The following is a 24,032-nucleotide window of genomic DNA, read 5'->3' as shown; positions in this document are numbered from 1 at the left end:
GTAACCCCTTATTATCGGCAACCTGAGCGAGGCCCTCAGTATAGGTAGCCAGAGGGGCCCTCTAGAATTAGGTAACCCCTTATTATTGGTAGCCTGAGCTAGGCCCTCAGTATAGGAAGCCAGAGGGGCCCCCTAGAATTGGGTAACCCCTTATTATCGGTAGCCTGAGCTAGGCCCTCAGTATAGGAAGCCAGAGGGGCCCCCTAGAATTGGGTAACCCCTTATTATCGGTAGCCTGAGCTAGGCCCTCAGTATAGGAAGCCAGAGGGGCCCCCTAGAATTGGGTAACCCCTTATTATCGGTAGCCTGAGCTAGGCCCTCAGTATAGGTAGCCAGAGGGGCCCCCTAGAATTAGGTAACCCCTTATTATTGGTAGCCTGAGCTAAGCCCTCAGTATAGGTAGCCAGAGGTGCCCCCTAGAATTTGGTAACCCCTCATTATCGGTGGCCTGAGCTAGGCCCTCAGTATAGGTAGCCAGAGGTGCCCCCTAGAATTAGGTAACCCCTCATTATCGGTGGCCTGAGCTAGGCCCTCAGTATAGGTAGCCAGAGGTGCCCCCTAGAATTGGGTAACCCCTTATTATTGGTAGCCTGAGCTAGGCCCTCACTATAGGTAGCCAGAGGGCCCCCCTAGAATTAGGTAACCCCTTATTATTGGTAGCCTGAGCTAGGCCCTCACTATAGGTAGCCAGAGGGGCCCCCTAGAATTGGGTAACCCCTTATTATTGGTAGCCTGAGCTAGGCCCTCACTATAGGTAGCCAGAGGGGCCCATGGTATTAGGTAGCCCCCAGTATATAGTTTCTCTACTTTTCTCCACTCTGTGCTTCAGGGCCCCACGTCGGACTCCATTATCATCGCCAGCTATTGCCACTGCCCCCCCCTTGCCTATGGACCCCATAGCAGCTGCAATGCTGATCCCTACGCCATTTTTTAAAGCTCATTTGATAGTACATGTTGGGTTTAAGTTTTTCATGGATTCATGTGGTGACTACGGACTTACAGTTGAAAGCATAAAACCTCATTATCTAATGTACAACCACAATCTAAAATTCATGGTCAGCTAAAGACTTATTCCATCTTCATGCTCTTTCATGTCCTGGAAATGGGAGGAGCTTGGACAAATTATGGCTTTCACCATGTCATGAAAGATATATAAGGGGTTTGTGAGGTCTGCACTCAGAAGATGTCATCTTACGTCTTAAGAGATGTTAATGGAAGCCTAGAAAATAGTTTTGTTGATGGAAGAGGACTGGGAAAGCCCAAACCTCGAGTGATGCTAATGGATAATAGCCGAGGAACTGTGCATTAATGTGTTCTCTTTTCAACTACACTCAACACCTTGAAAGAGAACATTAAAGAGAACCCGAGGTGTGTTTAAAGAATGTTATCTGCATACAGAGGCTGGATCTGCCTATACAGCCCAGCCTCTGTTGCTATCCCACACCCCACTAAGGTCCCCCTGCGCTTTGCAATCCCTCATAAATCATAGCCGTGCTGTGAGGCTGTGTTTACATCTGTAGTGTCAGTCTCAGCTGCTCCCCCGCCTCATGCATAGCTCGAGTCCCTGCCCCCGTCCCTTCCCTCCAATCAGCAGGGAGGGAAGGGATGCAGGCGGGGACTGGAGTTCTGCAGGAGGCGGGGAGAGCAGCAGACTGACACTATAGAGATAAACACAGCCAGCTCTGACAAGCTGTTTGTCAGCAGCATGGCTGTGATTTATGAGGGATTGCAGAGTGCAGGGGGACCTTAGGGGGGTTTGGGATAGCAACAGAGGCTGGGCTGTATAGGCAGATCCAGCCTCTGTATGCAGATAATATTCTTCAAACCCACCTCGGGTTCTCTTTAATCAGATGAGGAGACGTGGAGTCAAAGGAGACTTGAAAAAAGAGGTGATTATGTGAAAGAACATTATCAGATCCAGAAGACTGAGAAAGCAACTTACTTTTAATTTGAAGACAACTCTAGATGAATTCAGAAGAATGAATGATCCAAAGGATATTGATGGAACTGTACAACAATCTGATTGGTGAAAAGATGCCTTTCAAAATTGGGGGAAACCTGTATACACGCTAAATCTTTACAGTGATCAGGGAATGATCTTTTTGGCAGCAGACATCATTCTAAGGCACATGCATAGCTTAAAAGTTCAAATTAGCTTAAGAGTTACTATAATGGTTGACATCAAAAGCCATAAAATTATTTTGATCCCATACAAGGTAAACTTCCAGTTCCCCATACATAATTTGGAGCCAAATAATACCGTATGGTGGCCCTATTTAGGGATAGGTAGACATGTTCTTACTTGTTGCATCTGCTACCTCTACGACTCCCACCAGAAGTGTCTTGGACGTATGATATATATGTACGTATGGCACTATAAAGCAACCCTCTCCTGGCACAAGTGATTCTTCTAGGTTTAGGTCTCCTTTGGCTTGCTCTCACAGGAAGTCATGCAATGTGCTTAGAAACTCAGCATGAGAGCAAGGCAGAGGAGATCTAGTGGCTGCAGCAGAAGTGCAGGAGGGACCCAACGCTGGAGGAGGTAAGCCCAAGCTATACCACTGCTCTGATCTGTGGGTCTGTGGATGAGTAGCGACTGTCAGGGGAGCATGGGATTGGGATGGGGCCTTGATGGTAGAGAGAGAAGGAACAAGTCCGGACCCAACTCCTAGTTGGGGATAAGAAGTTCAGTTTATCAACCATGGGGGAAGAGTTTCTGTAATTATTCCGCTGTCACAGTCTTGTTAATGATGAGCAAGTGATTTTGATTTGCTAGCACAGCTTACATTTCCTGAGTCACTGGGGATTCGCATGTTAGGAAAGAATAATGCTATCTCTAGAGTAGGTGTAGGTATAGGGACCACTATAGCAACTAGTGTAGGTATAGGGACCACTATAGCAACTAGTGTAGGTATAGGGACCACTATAGCAACTAGTGTAGGTATAGGGACCACTATAGCAACTAGTGTAGGTATAGGGACCACTATAGCAACTAGTGTAGGTATAGGGACCACTATAGCAACTAGTGTAGGTATAGGGACCACTATAGCAACTAGTGTAGGTATAGGGACCATTAAAGCAACTAGTGTAGGTATAGGGACCATTATAGCAACTAGTGTAGGTATAGGGACCACTATAGCAACTAGTGTAGGTATAGGGACCACTATAGCAACTAGTGTAGGTATAGGGACCACTATAGCAACTAGTGTAGGTATAGGGACCACTATAGCAACTAGTGTAGGTATAGGGACCACTATAGCAACTAGTGTAGGTATAGGGACCACTATAGCAACTAGTGTAGGTATAGGGACCATTAAAGCAACTAGTGTAGGTATAGGGACCATTATAGCAACTAGTGTAGGTATAGGGACCACTATAGCAACTAGTGTAGGTATAGGGACCACTATAGCAACTAGTGTAGGTATAGGGACCATTAAAGCAACTAGTGTAGGTATAGGGACCATTATAGCAACTAGTGTAGGTATAGGGACCACTATAGCAACTAGTGTAGGTATAGGAACCACTATGGCAACTAGTGTAGGTTTAGGAACCACTATGACAACTAATCAGGACCCTGGATTAATTATCCAGGGCCACTTGTAAGGCCTGCTTCCCCATCTCCCCTTGTTATATGGGAGGCATGTGACTACCCTTGTTATATGGGGGGCATGAGGCTACCCTTGTTATATGGGGGGGGGCATGAGGCTACCCTTGTTATATTGGGGGCATGAGGCTACCCTTGTTATATTGGGGGCATGAGGCTACCCTTGTTATATGGGGGGGCATGAGGCTACCCTTGCTATATGGGGGACATGAGGAAGGCTCTTTTCATATAGGAAGCATGAGGCTACACATGTTATATTTGGAATGCAAGGCTTCCCTTGCTATATGGGGGGTGTAAAGCTACAACTGTCATATGGGGTTAAGTATGCAACAAATTGGGGGGTGGGCTCACTTATTCATAGATTAGCCATGGGACCCCATGCCTTCTAGTTATGCCCCTGCCCAGTAGCTACCCCATGCGAATACAATCTACAGCCTCGTCCTTGTTGCCCCCAGCAGCACCTCTTCGCAGTTGGGATCAGAGGCCTTATCACAGTTCCAGCGTTTGACAGCTGTAGCTGGATTGAGTGCAGTTCCCTTTGTGCGCACCTGGGAGAGCGCTTTTGTTTTTGTAGGTAGTAAGACAAGCTGTTTAATATTTCTGCTGCTGACACTGCCTTTCCCGAGTAGATGAGGCATTTCTTTGATGTCATTTGGCAGCGTCAAACACAGATAATTTCGCTGCATACAGAAAAGGAAATGTTCCTCTGTCACTGGCTTTTTATAGAATTCTTTTAACTCTTTTTACCCCTTCTTTAGAACTGCTTTATCGCAATCCTTACCTCTCCCTTCCTTTTGTCTGTAGTCTGTGTCCTCCTTTCTTCTTCTTATCTTCTCTCTTTGTCAAACACTCTCCCTTCAGTGCTTCTTTTTACCCTCTCCCCGCTCCCACACCTCCTCTCTCCTTCAGTGCTTCTTTTTACCCTCTCCCCGCTCTTACGCTTCCTCTCTCCTTCAGTGCTTCTTTTTACCCTCTCCCTGCTCCTACACCTCCTCTCTCCTTCAGCGCTTCTTTTTACCCTCTCCCCGCTCCTACGCCTCTTCTCTCCTTCAGTGCTTCCTTTTACCCTCTCCCCGCTCCTACACCTCCTCTATCCTTCAGTGCTTCTTTTTACCCTCTCCCCGCTCCTACGCCTCCTCTATGCTTCAGTGTTTCTTTTTACCCTCTCCCCGCTCCTACGCCTCCTCTCTCCTTCGGTGCTTCTTTTTACCCTCTCCCCGCTCCTACACCTCCTCTCTCCTTCAGTGCTTTATTTTTACCCTCTCCCTGCTCCTACGCCTCCTCTCTCCTTCAGTGCTTCATTTCACCCTCTCCCCGCTTCTATGCCTCCTCTCGCCTTCAGTGCTTCTTTTTACCCTCTCTCCGCTCCTCTCTCCTTCAGCGCTTCTTTTTACCCTCTCCCCGCTCCTACGCCTCCTCTCTCCTTCAGTGTTTCTTTTTACCCTCTCCCCGCTCCTACGCCTCCTCTCTCCTTCAGTGCTTTCTTTTTACCCTCTCCCTGCTCCTACGCCTCCTCTCTCCTTCAGTGCTTCATTTCACCCTCTCCCCGCTTCTATGTCTCCTCTCTCCTTCAGTGCTTCTTTTTACCCTCTCTCCGCTCCTACGCCTCCTCTATCCTTCAGTGCTTCCCTTTACCCTCTCCCCGCTCCTACACCTCTTCTCTCCTTCAGTGCTTCCCTTTACCCCCTCCCCGCTCCTATGCCTCCTCTCTCCTTCAGTGCTTCTTTTTACCCTTTCCTTGCTCCTATGCCTCCTCTCTCCATCTCTCTTACTAGACAGTCCACTTTAGTCCCCATTGGCTCAGCTAACACCTCCCTGAGCACTTTATTGGGAAAGCCTGTAATTCTTCTTATTCATGCAATCATCAGCCAATCATGTGGCAGCAGTAAGTCCTGATTAATACTTTAGACACCCCAAGGCCAAGTTTCTTGCGGCTCACCCTCCATGTGCAGCAGCCCCCTCCCACCCCACCCCCACCCCACGTGCAGCACATCTTCCAAGTTTACCATCCATTTACAGCTTCCTATTTCCATATGTCACTCTCTCTTTCCATTTGCAACCTCCTTTTCCATACGCAGCAACCCCACTTCCATGTAACCATTTCCTTGATCAACTGGTGTCCAAGGCCAAGTGCAACGCATAAACCATGCAGATACAGGACAGAAGATTCAATTGACACCCACAGCAAACACCAGAAGGGGAAGAATGTGATCTCAGTGATCTGAAATATGTTTTTTGTTGCCAGATCAGGGTTTTTTCATTCTAAGTGTTGCAAGTGAGAATCCCAGACCAGCTGCTGCTGATCTGGCATTTTCACTTACAATAGTCTCTAGAGTTTACTTACAATGGCACAAAAAACATCCAGGTGGTTTCGGTGCTGTTGGCTTGGGCATCACTGCTTGTCAAGATGCCTGCTTCAACTATGGGGCAGTATCGTAAAAATTGCTCCCCGGGAATAAATCCCTCCTGTTATAGTAAATAAACATATATGCACCAGTTTTTTTTTCTTTTTTTAAGTTTCTGGCACTGCGAGAATATTGAAAATCCAAGATTTTGCCTCTGATGAAGCTGTCTGTACACCGTGAAACGTACATCAGGCTTTGGTCTTTATTGGATGCATAGGCTGTATATGTCTGGATTTCATTCTGGTTTGTCCTTGTTTTCCTAACATGGGATTAGATTTTATTAAAGCTTGATTAAAAGTTTTGTTTTATACCTTTAATTGTATATCTATCTATATATATATATATATATATATACAAGGCCGGATTTGTAGCTTTTACCGCCCAAGGCCCACTGTCACCAGCCGCCCCCCCCCCCCCCTTAGTATAGGTAGTCAGATTCTCTCCCCCTCCCCCCCCCCCCATTATAGCTCTCTTTGTTCATTTAAAACCCTGTCATATATTTTGTGTAGATTGTATCTGATACTGTATTAGGGGTGAAACTACACTACTGTATTTTAAGTGATCCTGTATTGCTTTCCCCCAGTATAGCTAGCCAGCAGGCATGTCCCCCCCTTAGTATATGTAGTCAGATTCTCCCCCCTCCCCCAGTATAGGTAGCCAGTAGCCACATCCCCCTTTAGTATAGGTAGTCAGATTCTGTCACCAGTTGCCCCCCCCCACCCCCGTATAGGTAGCCAGCAGGCATGTCCCCCCCCTTGGTATTGGTAGTCAGATTCTCTACCCCTCTCCCCAGTATAGGTAGCCAGCAGGCATGTCCCCCCCTTGGTATTGGTAGTCAGATTCTCTACCCCTCTCCCCAGTATAGCTAGCCAGCAGGCATGTCCCCCCTTAGTATATGTAGTCAGATTCTCCCCCCTCCCCCAGTATAGGTAGCCAGTAGCCACATCCCCCTTTAGTATAGGTAGTCAGATTCTGTCACCAGTTGCCCCCCCCCCGTATAGGTAGCCAGCAGGCATGTCCCCCCCCTTGGTATTGGTAGTCAGATTCTCTACCCCTCTCCCCAGTATAGGTAGCCAGCAGGCATGTCCCCCCCTTGGTATTGGTAGTCAGATTCTCTACCCCTCTCCCCAGTATAGGTAGCCAGCAGGCATGTCCCCCCCCCCTTAGTATAGGTAGTCAGATTCTCTCACCCCCCCCCCCCAGTATAGGTAGCCAGCAGGCATGTCCCCCCCCCCTTAGTATAGGTAGACAGATTCTCTCCCCCTCCCCCCAGTATTGGTAGCCAGCAGGCATGTCCCTCCCTTGGTATTGGTAGTCAGATTCTCTACCCCTCTCCCCAGTATAGGTAGCCAGCAGGCATGTCCCCCCCTTAGTATAGGTAGTCAGATTCTCTCCCCCTCCCCCCCCCCCCAGTATAGGTAGCCAGCAGGCATGTCACCCCCCCCCCCCCTTAGTATAGGTAGTCAGATTCACTCCCCCTCCCCCCAGTATTGGTAGCCAGCAGGCATGTCCCCCCCCCCCCTTAGTATAGGTAGTCAGATTCTCTACCCCTCCCCCCAGTATAGGTAGCCAGCAGGCATGTCCCCCCCTTAGTATAGGTAGTCAGATTCTCTCCCCCTCCCCCCCCCCAGTATAGGTAGCCAGCAGGCATGTCCCCCCCCCTTAGTATAGGTAGACAGATTCTCTCCCCCTCCCCCCAGTATTGGTAGCCAGCAGGCATGTCCCTCCCTTGGTATTGGTAGTCAGATTCTCTACCCCTCTCCCCAGTATAGGTAGCCAGCAGGCATGCCCCCCCCTTGGTATTGGTAGTCAGATTCTCTCCCCCTCCCCCCCCCAGTATAGGTAGCCAGCAGGCATGTCCCCCCCTTAGTATAGGTAGTCAGATTCTCTCCCCCTCCCCCCCCCCAGTATAGGTAGCCAGCAGGCATGTCCCCCCCCCCTTAGTATAGGTAGTCAGATTCTCTCCCCCTCCCCCCAGTATTGGTAGCCAGCAGGCATGTCCCCCCCCCCCTTAGTATAGGTAGTCAGATTCTCTACCCCTCCCCCCAGTATTGGTAGCCAGCAGGCATGTCCCCCCCCCTTGGTATTGGTAGTCAGATTCTCTCCCCCCCCCCCCAGTATAGGTAGCCAGCAGGCATGTCCCCCCTTTAGTATAGGTAGTCAGATTCTCTCCCCCTTCCCCCCCCCCAGTATAGATAGCCAGCAGGCATGCCCCCCCCCCCCCTTAGTATAGGTAGTCAGATTCTCTCCCCCTCCCCCCAGTATTGGTAGCCAGCAGGCATGTTTCCCCCCCCCCCCCCTTAGTATAGGTAGTCAGATTCTCTCCCCCTCCCCCCCAGTATAGGTAGCCAGCAGGCATGTCCCCGTCCCCCCCCCCCTTAGTATAGGTAGTCAGATTCTCTCCCCCCCCCCCCCAGTATAGGTAGCCAGCAGGCATGTCCCCCCCCCCCCCCTTAGTATAGGTAGTCAGATTCTCTCCCCCTCCCCCCAGTATTGGTAGCCAGCAGGCATGTTCCCCCCCCCTTAGTATAGGTAGTCAGATTCTCTCCCCCTCCCCCCCAGTATAGGTAGCCAGCAGGCATGTCCCCGTCCCCTCCTTAGTATAGGTAGTCGGATTCTCTCCCCCTCCCCCCAGTATAGGTAGCCAGCAGGCATGTCCCCCCCCCCCCCCTTAGTATAGGTAGTCAGATTCTCTCCCCCTCCCCCCCAGTATAGGTAGCCAGCAGGCATGTCCCCGTCCCCCCCTTAGTATAGGTAGTCGGATTCTCTCCCTCTCCCCCCCCCCCCCGTAGTCAGATTCTGTCAACACCCCCCCCCCTTTCCATGGAGAGCGACTGTCCGCACCCCTTCCTCCCCCCAAACCCCTAGAGAGGGCGGGAGCAGAGTACCTCTCCAGCCTCCAGACTTCTAGCGCAGCCGCCAAAGTTTCCGCTGTCAGCCGTCGTGCATCTCTCCCTCTCCTGCTGGCGACTCCTGTCATGTGACTCACCGGTAACTTGCCAGCGAGTCACATGTGAGAGACGCCAGCAGGAGAGGGAGAGATGCACAGCGGCGGCTGACAGAGGAAACTTCGGCGGCAGCGCTGGAAGTCTGGAGAGAGGTACGTTACTCTGCTGCTCCCGCTCTCTCTAGGGGTTTGGGGGGAGAGAAGGCATCCGCACAGGCTCCTGCTGGGGGCGGGGGGATTGTCGACAGGGGATAGCATCTGGCGGCGGCCGATCTCCCGGTGGACGGGGGACTCCTACACTGCCTGGAAGAGAGGCTTACTCAAAGCCATTGTAAAGGGGCGGGCGGGGGAGGCTGCTGATTTGCGGAGCGATTCTTCTTACCGCGCTGGTGACAGCAGCACTTGTCATCAGCCTGTCACCACCTGCCGCCCTTTAGATTCTCGTACATTCTTGCGCCCTAGGAACAGGCCTTGGTGGGCCTTTCCCCAAATCCGGCCCTGTATATATATATATATATATATATATATATATATATATATAGTGGGATGCGAAGGTTTGGGGAACCTTGTTAATCGTCATGATTTTCCGGCATAAATCGTTGGTTGTCACGATAAAAAATGTAACTTAAATGTATCATATAGGAGACACACACAGTGATATCTCAGAAGTGAAATGCAGTTTATTGGATTTACAGAAAGTGTACAATAATTGTTTAAATAAAATTAGGCAGGTGCATAAATGTGGGCACTGTTGTCATTTTATTGATTCCAAAGCCTTTAGAACTACTTATTGGAACTCAAATTGGCTTGGTAAGCTCAGTGACCCCTGACCCCTGAGGTGAATCCTATTATGAGAAAGAGTATTTAAGGGGCTCAATTGCAAGTTTCCCTCCTCTGTTAATGTTCTCTGTAGAGCAGCAACATGGGGGTCTCAAAACAACTCTTGAATGACCTGAAGACAAAGACTGTTCACCATCATGGTTTAGGGGAAGGATACAGAAAGCGGTCTCAGAGATCTCAGCTGCGTGTTTCCGCAGTTAGGAACATATTGAGGGAATGGAAGACCACAGGCTCAGTTCAAGTTAAGGCTTGAAGTCGCAGACCAAGAAAAATCTTGGATAAACAGAAGCGACAAATGGTGAGAACAGTCAGCGTCAACCCACAGACCAGCACCAAAGACTTACAACATCATCTTGCTGCAGATGGAGTCACTGTGCATCGTTCAACCGTTCGGCGCACTTTACACAAGGAGATGCTGTATACGAGAGTGATGCAGAGGAAACCTTTTCTCCGCCCACAGCACAAACAGAGCCGCTTGAGGTATGCTAAAGCACATTTGGACAAGCCAGCTTCATTTTGAAATAAGGTGCTGTGGACTGATAAAACTAATATTTAGTTATTTGGGCATAACAAGGGGTGTTATGCATGGAGAAAAACAGCACAGCATTTCACTAAAAACACCTGCTACCTACAGTAAAATATGGTGGTGGTTCCATCATGCTGTGGGGCTGTGTGGCCAGTGCAGGGACTTGAAATCTTGTCAAAGTTGGACGCATGGATTCCACTCAGTATCAGCAGATTCTGGAGACCAATGTCCAGGAATCAGTAACAAAGCTGAAGCTGCGCCAAGGCTGGAGCTTTCAACAAGACAACAAACCTAAACACTGCTTAAAATCCACGAAGGCATTCATGCAGAGGAACAAGTACAACATTCTGGAATGGCCATCTCAGTCCCCAGACCTGAATATAATTGAAAATCTGTGGTGTGAGTGAAAGAGAGCTGTCCATGCTCCGAAGCCATTAAATCTGAATGAACTAGAGATGTTCTGTAAAGAGGAATGGTCCAAAATACCTTCAACCAGAATCCAGACTCTCATTGGAACCAACAGGAAGCGTTTAGTGGCTGTAGTTTCTGCAAAAGGGGGATCTACTAAATATTGATTTCATGTCTTTGTTGTGGTGCCCAAATTTATGCACTTGCCTAATTTTGTGTAAGCAATTATTGCACACTTTCTGTAAATCCAATAAACATCATTTCACTTCTCATATAGCACTGTGTGTGTCTCTTATATGATATATTTAACTGAAATTTTTTATTGTAACAACCAACGATTTATACAGGAAAATCATGATGATTAACAAGTTTGCCCAAACTTTCGCATCCTGCTGTAGTGTCAACATATTCCTTAGTGCTGCAACACCTACAATAATGGGGAGCATACAGTAGATACATGGGTAGTGCAACACACTGTACAACCACCAGGACAAGTGCCAGGCTGTTTTTTGGTAGGCCACAGAGTAGGATGTCACAGTAATTAAGATGAGACATGATTATAGCATGTACTTTAATGGATAATAGGGTCAACGTACAGGGTATTCAATAGGAATAACATTCATATTTATTACAAAAAAAAATTCGTTTTAACATCTTTTTCAACAACTCTGCCTCTCCCTCTCCTGCTCTCCCCCCCCCCCCTCTGTCACCTTGCCTGTCCCTCTCCCCCTCTGTCACCCTGCCTGTCCCTCTCCTTTCTCTCCCCCTCTGTCAACCCTGCCTGCTCCTCTCCTGCTCTCACCCCCCTCCCCGTCCCTCTCCTGCTCTCACCCCCCCCCCCCCTCTGTCGCCCTGCCTGTCCCTCTCCCCTCCTCTGTCACCACCTGTCCCTCTGCTGCTCTCTTTCCCTCTGTTGCTCTGCCTGCCCCTCTCCTGCTTTCTCTTCCCCTGTCACCCTGCCTGTCCCTCTCTTCCTCTCTCGCCCCACCTGTCCCTCTCATGCTGTCTCTCCCCCTCTGTCGCCCTGCCTGTCCCTCTCCCCCTGTTGCCTTGCCTGTCCCTCCCCTGCTCTCTCTCCCCCTCTGTTGCCCTGCCTGCCCCTCTCCTGCTCTTTCTCCCCCTCTGTCACCCTGCCTGTCTCTCTCCTGCTTTCTCTCCCCCTCTGTCACCCTGCCGGTCCCTCTCCTGCTGTCTCTCCCCCCCTTCTCACCCTGCCTGTCCCTCTCCCCCTCTGTCACCCTGCCTTTCCCTCTGCTGCTCTCTCCCTCTCCGTCGTCCTGCCTGTCCCTCGTTCTCTCTCCCTCTCTCGCCCTGCCGGTCCCTCTCCTACTCACTTCCCCCCCTCTGTTGCCCTGCCTGTCCCTCTCTTCCTCTTTCACCCTGCCTGTCCTTCTCCTGCTCTTTCTCCCCCTGTCGCCCTGCCTGTCCGTCGCTTGCTCTCTCTCCCCCTCTGTCGCCCTGCCGGTCCCTCTCCTACTCTCTCTCCCTCTGTTGCCCTGCCTGTCCCTCTCCCCCTCTGTCACCCTGCCTGTCCCTCTCCTGCTCTCTCTCCCCCTCTGTCGCCCTGCCTGTCCCTCTCTCTCTTTCTGCGTCACTAGATGCTGAGTCAGAAATCCTCAGCTTAGCAGTATTGGTGCTGCAGTTCTCTCTCCGTGCTGCATTAAGTCTCTTTACACATCCATCTCGCTCACTCTTGCCCCTCCTCTTATTTACCGCCTTACTCCCCAATACAAAGTTTCCTCCTAATTACTAGTCTGGATTCCTTAGTCCCAGTCTTGCTAGGAAACCACATTTAACCCCTCCACCTGAATGATATCCTTCCTCTGGCAGTTTTCTTTCCTCTACCCTGGGATTGGATGCTGTTGCTAATACATGTCTATTTTAAAGGGAACCTGAGGTGAGAGACATATGGAGGCTGCCATATTTATTTCATCTTAAAGGAAATATTAAATGAATGGTAATGTGGCCAGTTACTTACCTGGGGCTTCCTCCATCCTTCTAAAGTCCTCCTGCTCCCTCGCCGTTATCCTTTGCTGCTACGGGAGTGTGATCCATGAGGCATGTGAGGCAGTTGCTGGTGAATGGCCACATCTTTCAGCTTTTGGAGGGGGACAGCAGAGGAATGGAGAAGCAAGGACTGACAGTGAAGCCTGAGGTTGGTGGTCACTACGGAGGAAATCCCAGGAGGCTGGCTGAGACTGAAGCCGTGGCGAGGGACACATAGGCTTCTAGGGGCTGGAGGAAACCCCAGATAAGTAAATCTGATTTTTTTTTCTTTTGCCTCATGCATCTTTTAACATTTCCTAATAAAAGAAAAAGTCCTCTTCAGCCCCCACAAATAAAAAAAAAACGCCCAGAATAAGTTGTTCCAATTTACTTAAAAATGTACTTGCCATGTACTGATGGGGACCAAAAGTCAGAAACAGGCTTTCTACATGTGGGGTTGGTGTGGCTGTGTAATATGTAAAGCTATAGGCTTGTTATACACCAGCGGTTATGGCTGCTTGTCTGCCTTACAGGGGCGAAAAGAGATAATTTGCATATTCAATAGTGGTGCAATGTAGGTACCGTTTGTGAGTTTCCTCTCGGACCCCCCAAGAGCTTTGCGAGTTGTCTCCATGAAAGTTGGAGATCAACTGTGTAAAGTGGGATTATATTCTGAAAACTACATTTTCTGTAACTAGTCTTAGTTACATAAAATAACATTTGAAAGCATTCTCACTCATTCCCTGTATGTAAAAACCTTAATTTTAATTGCAGAGAGCAGTAGAAGCTTGCTTATCTCTAGCTAATCAGAGAATGCAATCATGCCTGTGTCTTCCCCCTGCTCCCCTCCTCTGCTGAGGCTGCTTTCACACTGCAAACTGGCGGTAGCGTTGCGGTACAGCATGCCCACTGCACTGACAAAAACAGGCCTTCAGGGAACACCGTGTTAATACGCTGTGTTCCCTGTCTGGCCACAGCCAAGCAGGAAGTGACATGCGCTTGCGGTCACTTCCTGCTTCGGGTATGCAGAGTCTTATTGTAAAAATACGCTTCCGCGACGCCAACTATTTAAAAAAAAATGCATCGCCATAGACTAACATGACTTCCGGGCTGACGCAGATCGCGCGGGTCATGCACGGTAACGTAGTCCTGTGCTAGCGCTAAATTTGGCACTCCGCGCAACATGGCAAGTATGAACCCCCCCATAGGGTATCATTAGACTGTGGTTACAGTGCAGCAATTTGCTGCACCGCACCAGTGTGAAAGGGCCCTGAAGTGCCTCAGCTGTTGCCATTGCAATGTGTCTATTCAGCAGAGGGAGGGAGCAGAAGAGTGTCTCCTGGCCGTTGTACAGTCAGATAATGTTCCCTATATGATCTCTCTCTCACGCATGCTAGCCCGAAGCCGAGCGACCGAGGGTCCTGGTGTACAGTGTCAACTATCCTATTGGACATAAAGTTGTCGGAGTGAAGCCAGGATCGACCCCGGAGCCCAGCGAGCGGATGAGGGGACATTGATTCAACTACACCGGTAATGATTACATTTGCTGATAAGCAAGCCTGCACTGTGCTCTGCAGAAAATGTTTTTACACACAGGGAATGCTTTCCAATGTTCTTTTATGTATCTAAGAGTAGTAACTGAAATGTTGGTTTTAGGAGTATAATCCTATTTTAATGAAATACAGTAAATAACCCCTCAGCTCACGTTGTCTGATGCACGTTTCCCTATGTATAAGATATGCTATATACTCTTGTGTATCTGAGTGTTCCCCGTCTAGAGTGGTTTGGCGTTATACCAAGTCATCAATTTTCCACACTGCAGCATTGCTGTTTTCCCTCTCTTGTGATGTCTGCTTTGATTCAGCTCAAGCCAAGTTTACGGGGAATCAGAAAGTATTACAGGCCTTGTACAGCTGAAACCTTTTTTTAACCACTTTATCCACAAGTCAGTAGATATACGTCCTCTGTGACTTCATCTAAGCCACGAGTCAGTAGATATACGTCTTGTAGCAGAAGCAGTGCTGTGCAGGATTGGGCTTGCTCCTGTGCACATTTCTGGCACTATCTGATGCAGCACTAATTGGTGAATGGGAATATATGTTACCTGAGCTAATGAGATTGATTTTTACCATGAAAAATACTTTTATTTTCTCAGTTCATAGTGAAAAATACACTCTGTAGCATTATTTCAGAATCAGATATCTTCACCATAAATTGTGACCAGAACATAATCTAAGTTTTGTGATAAGCAATAAGAATAGGCAAACAAAATTTGTGTTTTTTTATCTACAGTAGCACTTTTTATTTTTAATCTGGAATTGGTAAAACTGAGAAATGTTTTTTCTATTTTTTTCTTTGTTTTCCCATTAAAATTCATAGAAAACAAAATTGTTCGAGGGAAAAAATGGCATACAATGAAAGCCTAGTTTGTCTTGAAAAAAAAAAAATATATATTTAATGTATGTGTCCTAGGTAGGAATAAAGTTATTTCTGATTAAATAAGGACATAGCTAAACTGTCAAAACTGCTCTGGTCAATAAGTGGGAAAAAAGGTCTGGATGCGAAGTGGTTAAGCCCATGCCTCTTTTCACCAGGTAATCACAGTGTGAGTGAGAGTATGAAAAATTCCCTATATACCTTATTTTCTGTGTAAACAGGGGTAGTCATGTAACTATTGCGGAGTTCCATACCTCTGTACATAATATTGACATCAGCCAACCACTGTCGTCCAAAAATCCCCCCAAAATTCCAACGTGTTGGATCTTCTTCTCTGTAGAACTTTTGTCATTGATGGTTGTAGGGCAGAGATTTTCCCGAAATAGCGTCAGAAGACCTCGGTGAGATGGTTCGTGTCAAACGTCTTTTGTTGTAGTGCGTTTAGCATAACAGTCAGATCACGCCTGATTATTCTCGCAAGGCAGTATGTGGTTTTAGAGTAGCAGATGCTTCCCCTGCTGCTAACACTGACATTTGACGTCCAACTCCAGTCTTGCATCTAAATATAACATCGGGGAGCTTAGTAAGCGATGTGCCCAAATGTTACCTATACGCTATCAAACAAGCTGCTAAAAAATACTATTTTAAAACATAAGGTCATGTGACCTGAAGGAGTTAACACTATGCTCTCCGAACACTGCAGCAGCATCATATTGTTCACACTCAGCAGGCGCAAGGCACACAGAGACATGCCGGGGGGAGTTATAGCCTGCAGCTCTGGGGCCCACCAAAGCGTTTTCAGCGGTGTCAGCCATCCCAAAAAGTGCTGAGCTGATGAAACCCACCCTACAGGAGAGATTGCAATCTGTCCAGAGGAGATGGAGAGTTATGATGATTCAGAATGTGATGAAATACCTGTATTTAAATTAGGGATGGGACGAATCCACAATTTCTTCGAATCCGGATCCGAATCTAAAAAGGTTCTCGAATATCTCGAACCTTTCGAATCCCGAATCTAACGAATCCTGCACATACGAATTGTGCGATCCGTGGTATAGTTGCCCGCAGTATAGGTAGCGAGGTAAAGGTGCCTTCAGTATAGCTAGCTAGGTATGGGTGCCTTCAATATTGGTAGCTTTCAGTATAGGTAGCAAGGTATATGGGCCTTCAGTATAGGTAGCAGGGTATATAGGCCTTCAGTATAGGTAGCAGGGTATATGTGCCTTCAGTATAGGTAGCAGGGTATATGTGCCTTCAGTATAGGTAGCAGGGTATATGGGCCTTCAGTATAGGTAGCAGGGTATATGGGCCTTCAGTATAGGTAGCAGGGTATATGGGCCTTCAGTATAGGTAGCAGGGTATAGGGGCCTTCAGTATAGATAGCAGGGTATATGTGCCTTCAGTATAGGTAGCAGGGTATATAGGCCTTCAGTATAGGTAGCAAGGTATATGTGCCTTTAGTATAGGTAGCAGGGTATATGGGCCTTCAGTATAGGTAGCAGGGTATATGGGCCTTCAGTATAGGTAGCAGGGTATATGGGCCTTCAGTATAGGTAGCAGGGTATATAGGACTTCAGTATAGGTAGCACGGTATAGGGGCCTTCAGTATAGGTAGCAGGGTATATGGGCCTTCAGTATAGGTAGCAGGGTATATAGAGGCCTTAAGTATAGGTAGGTATGTAGGTAGGTATAGGGGCCTTTAGGTAGGTAAAGGGACCTTCAGTATAGGTAGCAGGGTATAGGGCCTTCAGTATAGGTAACAGGGTATATAGAGGCCTTAAGTATAGGTAGGTATGTAGGTAGGTATAGGGGCCTTTAGGTAGGTAAAGGGACCTTCAGTATAGGTAGCAGGGTATAGGGCCTTAAGTATAGGTAGGTATGTAGGTAGGTAGGTATAGGGGCCTTTAGGTAGGTAGGTATAGGGGCCTTTAGGTAGGTAGGTAGGTAGGTAAGTATAGGGGCCTTTAGGTAGGTAGGTAGGTATAGGGGCCTTTAGGTAGGTAGGTAGGTAGGTACGTATAGGGGGCCTTTAGGTAGGTATAGTGGCCTGTAGGTAGGTAGGTAGGTATAGTGGCCAGTAGGTAGGTAGGTATAGTGTCCTGTAGGTAGGTAGGTAGTTAAAGGGACCTTCAGTATAGGTAGCAGGGTATAAGGCCTTAAGTATAGGTAGGTATGTAGGTAGGTAGGTATAGGGGCCTTTAGGTAGGTAGGTATAGGGGCCTTTAGGTAGGTAGGCACGTATAGGGGCCTTTAGGTAGGTAGGCACGTATAGGGGGCCTTTAGGTAGGTAGGTATAGAGGCCTTTAGGTAGGTATAGGGGCCTTTAGGTAGGTAGGTACATATAGGGGGCCTTTAGGTAGGTATAGGGGCCTGTAGGTAGGTAGGTATAGTGGTAGGTAGGTAGTATAGGGGGCCTTTAGGTAGGTATAGGGGCCTGTAGGTAGGTAGGTATAGTGCCCGGTAGGTAGGTAGGTACGTATAGGGGGCCTTTAGGTAGGTATAGTGGCAGGTAGGTAGGTAAAGTGGTAGGTAGGTAGGTAGGTGTCGCTCCCCCCCCGTGCCTCCTCCGCTCACCCCCATGGCCTCCTCCGTCCCCGTGCCTCCTCGCTCACCCCTGCATAAGTATCAACTCACATGTCCAGTGGAGCGCAGACAGAGCGGCAGACCTCGTCCTTACTTCTCGGTTCCCTCTAGTGGCCGGACCGGCTTTTACTGATGACGTCATTGTAAAAGCCGTCACTAGAGGGAACCAGGAAGTCAGCGAGAGGTCTGCCGCTCTGTTTGCGCTCCACTGGACGGGTGAGTTGATACAAAGTATGCGGGCGGCCGGGCGGAGGAGGCGCGGGGCGGTCGGAGGAGGCGCGGGTCGGAGGAGGACGAGTGCGAGCGGCGGATGCGCGGCGATGCAGCGTCGGGATTCGGCGGATTCGTAAAGTGGAAAATGGCGTCGGGATTCGAATCCACGAATCTCGAATATTTCCCAATATTCGAGGGATTCGTGGATTCGCCAGATTCGTCGTCCCATCTCTAATTTAAATTAATGTTGTTTCTTTGTGTGTGTGTGTGGGGGGGGGGGAGTGATAAATTGCACCTGAGGTGACACATGACATCATGAGATAAACATGTGTATGCTGGGGCGTTCTTAGCGTCCTTGGAGATCGGGGGCACTAGGTGGGGGGTATATGCGCGCCGCGGCAAAAAAATGGGCGTGGTCATGCAGTGAGCGGGCGTGGTCATGGGTGGGGCCAAACGTACATGAACTTAGCAGCGGTGTAAGCTACAGATAACGGGCCTGCCCATCGAAATACTGGATAGAGCCCCCTGTCCTTTATTTAGATAATTTACAATAAGTATAGGCATAGATCAAAGATGTATACACACATACAATTTTGATTGGTCAATCACTGACCAATTTTACCACCCCCATGCAGTAAGTGAGCCAACAGACAGTGGGTTTGATGAACAGAGCTAAAATTGGCTAATCAAAATTGTATGTGTGTACTAGTGTTGGGCGAACAGTGTTCGCCACTGTTCGGGTTCTGCAGAACATTCGAGTTCGGCCGAACACCTGATGGTGTTCGGCCAAACTGTTCGGCCATATGGCCGAACTAAGAGCGCATGGCCGAACGTTACCCGAACGTTCGGCTAGCGCTGTGATTGGCCGAACGGGTCACGTGGTTCGGACCCGAACGCGCTCTGATTGGCCGAACGGGTCACGTGGTTCGGGTAAATAAATACCCGATCCACGTCATTTCTCTGCCATTTGTCTGTGGGTTTAGCTTTGGGTAGGCAGGCAGGGTAGTTCTCTCTCCAGCCAGGCTAGCCAGGGTCCCCCGGTCATTGTGTCGCTGCTGGAAATAGTAGTACACCGCTCACCCACACTATATAGCATTGTGTTTACTGCCACTCTGTGTCTCTCTGCTGGGAACAGTAGTACACCGCTCACCCTGTATAGCATTGTGCTCTGTGTCTCTGCTGGGAACAGTAGTACACCGCTCAGCCACCACTGTATAGCAGTGTGCTCTGTGTCGCTGCTGGGAACAGTAGTACACCGCTCAGCCACCACTGTATAGCATTGTGTTTACTGCCACTCTGTGTCTCTGCTGGGAACAGTAGTACACCGCTCACCCACCACTGTATAGCATTGTGCTCTGTATCTCTGCTGGGAACAGTAGTACACCGCTCACCCACCACTGTATAGCATTGTGCTCTGTGTCGCTGCTGGGAACAGTAGTACACCGCTCAGCCACCACTGTATAGCATTGTGTTTACTGCCACTCTGTGTCTCTGCTGGGAACAGTAGTACACCGCTCACCCACCACTGTATAGCATTGTGCTCTGTGTCGCTGCTGAGAACAGTAGTACACCGCTCACCCACCCACCACTGTATAGCATTGTGCTCTGTGTCGCTGCTGGGAACAGTAGTACACCGCTCAGCCACCACTGTATAGCATTGTGTTTACTGCCACTCTGTGTCTCTGCTGCGAACAGTAGTACACCGCTCACCCACCACTGTATAGCATTGTGCTCTGTATCGCTGCTGGGAACAGTAGTACACCACTCACCCACCACTGTATACCATTGTGCTCTGTGTCGCTGCTGGGAACAGTAGTACACCGCTCAGCCACCACTGTATAGCATTGTGGAGACTTTAGAGAGGAGATTGACATCCTCCCCCTCCTCTAGCCAGTTGTACGCCGACATACTGACTTCCGCAAACCCAGGACGATCAGGACGGCAGCAAACAACACAAGCCGCAAAAGGGAATGGTATCGGCAGTGTGCTTGGAGTGGGAAAATTTTCTGACACCCATGCAGCAGCCCACAGAACAGCAAGCGTGCAGATCCACCTTCAACACCGATCGCCTGGAGAAGATGGTCAAGGACTACATGTCAGATGGCGTAGCTGTGTTGAACAATCCATCTGCACCCTTCAACTATTGGGTATCGAAGCTAGACACCTAGCACGAACTGGCAATGTACGCAACAGAGGTGCTGGCTTGCCCGGCAGCCAGCGTTATGTCGGAACGCTGTTTCAGTGCTGCCGGAGGCATCGTCACAGATCGGCGTACCCGCCTCTCCACAGAAAATGCAGACCGTCTGACTCAAATTAAAATGAATCAATCCTGGATTGGAAACGACTATGCAACACTCCTGGACCCCAACCAAGTAACATAAACAATGACCATCTGTGATGGGTTAGCGTTTCCGGTCCCTGTTTATTGAACCTCTTATCTGTATTACATTTATGACTGCATGGCGGTAAAAAGCATGCTATCCGCATGCTTCTTGTCCTCATGCAAGGCCTGGGTTGTTGTGTCTCAAAGCGTGGCCTTCTCCTCCTGCGCCTCCTCCTGTTCCATCACGTGTGCTGCTGCTGGGTTAGCGTTGCCGGTCCCTGTTTATGGAACCTCTTATCTTTATTACATTTATGACTGCATGGCGGCAAAATGCATGCTATCCGCACGCTTCTTGTCCTCATGCAAGGCCTGGGTTGTTGTGTCTGAAAGCGTGGCCTTCTCCTCCTGCGCCTCCTCCTGTTCCATCACGTGTGCTGCTGCTGGGTTAGCGTTGCCGGTCCCTGTTTATGGAACCTCTTATCTTTATTACATTTATGACTGCATGGCGGCAAAATGCATGCTATCCGCACGCTTCTTGTCCTCATGCAAGGCCTGGGTTGTTGTGTCTCAAAGCGTGGCCTTCTCCTCCTGCGCCTCCTCCTGTTCCATCACGTGTGCTGCTGCTGGGTTAGCGTTGCCGGTCTCTGTTTATGGAAACTCTTATCTTTATTACATTTATGACTGCATGGCGGCAAAATGCATGCTACCTGCGCAAAGAAAACAGACATTTCCCGCATTTAAAAGACAGTTTTCCCTTTGAAACTTTAAAATCTATTTTCTCAAAAACTATAAGCTCTTTTTGCTAATTTTTTTCCCTCTTGTACCCACTCCCAAGGTGCACATACCCTGTAAATTTGGGGTATGTAGCATGTAAGGAGGCTTTACAAAGCACGAAAGTTCGGGTCCCCATTGACTTCCATTATGTTCGGAGTTCGGCGCGAACACCCGAACATCGCGGCCATGTTCGGCGAACGTTCGCAAACCCGAACATCCAGGTGTTCGCCCAACACTAGTGTGTACCAGGCTTTACAGCTAATACTGTACATACTGAAAGTAGCAGGGATCAGCATACAATACAGCTGGTGTACAATCAGTAAAGGCACAGAGTAACACCTTATACTGTACACACTGGAGGTAGATCAGCACACAGTGCAGGCACTAGAGAACAGCGTATACTGTAGGCAGCAGAGATCAGCACACTGCAGCTAGCGTGTTGAAAAATATGAGGATCACGTTGTGTGGTGTGGTCACGGGTGGAGACAAATCTACATGAACTTAGCAATGGTGGGACATTAGATTAGGACAGTGGTGGCGAACCTTTTGGAGGCCGAGTGCCCAAACTGCAACCCACAAGTCACTTATCTATCGCAAAGTGGCAACAGCAATTTAAACTAAATACTGTACAAACGTTTTAACACATACATGAACATTATGGAAAATCCAAGTTGAAAAACTGTGAAGATAAACAATTTCATCCATCCTACTCCTGAAAAAATGTATTCATTTTTTTAGAACCTCACAGTGTTATTTTCTGTTTTAAAAAGCTAAAAAAGTAGGTTTAGGCTTCTTGCACACCAAGACGTTGTGTTAGGTGCCACGTTAAGGTCGCATAACGTGCACCTAACACAACGTATGGTGCTGCAAAAGCCGACGGTAGAGTGAGCCGCGTTCGGCGGCTCGATTCCTATAATGTCTCCCAGAGTGGCGCTGATTGGCCAGCGGGACCACGTGATGCGGAGCGAGACACTCCGCATCACGTGGTCCCGCCGGCCAATCAGCTGCCGCCAGTGCAGTGAATATTAAGTAGCCATGTGCGCGGCTACTGTAGCTGGCTCTCCCCGCCTCCTCTCCGCCCCCCACTGCGCATGTGCAAACAGTCTAACGCGGCTATAGCCGCTCCAACGCCGTAGCATGCTGCACTTTGCACCGAACGTGCAGCAATACATGTAACGCAACGTGGGCTGTGTGAACAGCCCACTTGTGTTACATTGCTGTACGTTGGGGGAGCGTTACAGGCGCACTAACGTGCGCCTGTAACGTCTTGGTGTGTAAGCAGCCTTAATGCTATTGTCTCATATGATGATGATTCAGCTTTTCCCATAGTCTCGCAGTTAGCAATCATGTGACCCCCAACAAGACAAATTCAGCAATCATGAGGCCCCTATCAAGACAAATTCAGAAATCATGAGGCCCCCAACATGACAAAGTCAGCAAGCGTGAGGCCCCCAACAAGACAAATTCACTAATCATAAGGCCCCCAACAAATCATGAGGCACCCAACAAGACAAATTCAGCAATCATGAGGCCCCCAACAAGACAAATTCAGCAATCATGAGGCCCCCAACAAGACAAATTCAGCAATCATGAGGCCCCCAACAAGACAAATTCAGCAGTCATGAGGCACATAAATAGACAGCATTTCACATAAATAGGCAGAATGCCCCATTAATATGGTAGACACCTCTCACCTGGCTTCTGAATTCTCTACTGGCTGCTGTGCCTGGCAATACTGTTTTTGGCTGGATTGGGGATGATGTGTGAGCAGAAAGGCCTGGCAGTGATGCTGTGGCCTGGCTGGCGGTGATGCTGTGGCCTGGCTGGCGGTGATGCTGTGGCCGGGTTGGCTGGACGGTGATGCTGTGACCTGGCTGGCGGTAATGCTGGACTGTGCTTGGCTGGTTGAAGTAAATGCTGGCCTGACTGGTGGTGATGCTGTGGCCTTTTTGACAGTGATTCTGGGCTGGTTGGCTGGTGGTGATGCTGGGCTGGCTGGCCTGGATAGTTTAGGTAGTGACAGGTGCCCCCTAGTTAAGGTAGCGCCAGGAGTCCCCCAGTTTAGGTAGTGACAGGAGCCCCCCAGTTCAGGTAGGGACAGGAGCCCCCCAGCTCATTTAGTGATAGGAGCCCCCCAGCTCATTTAGTGACAGGAGCCCCCCAGTGTATGTAGTGACAGGGATCCCCCAGTGTATGTATTGACAGGAGCCCCCAGTTTAGGTAGTGACAGGCACCCCCCAGTTAGGTAGTGAGTGACAGGGACCCCGAGTTGGGTAGTGAGTGACAGCAGGAACCCCCATTTAGGTAGTGAGTGACAGGGAATCCCATTTAGATAGTGACAGCAGGGACCCCCATTTAGGTAGTGACAGCAGGGACCCCCAGTTAGATAGTGAGTGACAGCAGGGACCCCCAGTTAGATAGTGAGTGACAGCAGGGACCCTCAGTTAGGTAGTGACAGGGACCCCCAGTTAAATAGTGAGTGACAGCAGGGACCCCCATTTAGGTAGTGAGTGACAGGGACCCCCGTTAGGTAGTGAGTGACAGCAGGGACCCCCAGTTAGATAGTGAGTGACAGCAGGGACCCCCAGTTAAGTAGTGAGTGACAGCAGGGACCCCCGTTAGGTAGTGAGTGACAGCAGGGACCCCCAGTTAGTGAGTGACAGCAAGGACCCCCGTTAGGTAGTGAGTGACAGCAGGGACCCCCATTAGGTAGTGAGAGACAGCAGGGACCCCCATTAGGTAGTGAGTGACAGCAGGGACCCCCGTTAGGTAGTGAGTGACAGCAGGGACCCCCATTTAGGTAGTGACAGCAAGGACCCCCAGTTAAGTAGTGAGTGACAGCAGGGACCCCCATTAGGTAGTGAGTGACATGCACGCTCCCCACCCCCACCTACCTCGCCGTGTCAGACCTCAGGATCAGCGGGCGACCCGACCAGATAGAGTGGGCCGCCTCCTCTCCGCCCCCCACTGCGCATGTGCAAACAGTC

The 24,032-nt window shown here is 49.2% G+C and overlaps 1 protein-coding gene across 3 annotated transcripts in view; it reads left to right on the top strand.

Moving 5' to 3' along the window:
- Positions 1–24,032, top strand: part of KCNAB3 (potassium voltage-gated channel subfamily A regulatory beta subunit 3) — a 169,639-nt gene that overhangs the window by 22,822 nt on the left and 122,785 nt on the right. The window contains exon 1 of one of the 3 annotated variants that reach the window (XM_068274015.1): positions 12,499–12,627. The exons of the other annotated variants lie outside the window; for them this stretch is intronic. Coding sequence (XP_068130116.1) covers positions 12,587–12,627 — 41 coding nt within the window. The 5' untranslated portion in view covers positions 12,499–12,586. Of the gene's footprint in view, positions 1–12,498; positions 12,628–24,032 lie in introns of those variants that run through there. 3 annotated transcript variants of the gene reach the window in all.

This window comes from Hyperolius riggenbachi, chromosome 3 (assembly GCF_040937935.1).
Source record: "Hyperolius riggenbachi isolate aHypRig1 chromosome 3, aHypRig1.pri, whole genome shotgun sequence".
Taxonomy (NCBI): Eukaryota; Metazoa; Chordata; class Amphibia; order Anura; family Hyperoliidae; genus Hyperolius; species Hyperolius riggenbachi.
This window is presented reverse-complemented; position numbering and strand designations above follow the sequence as displayed.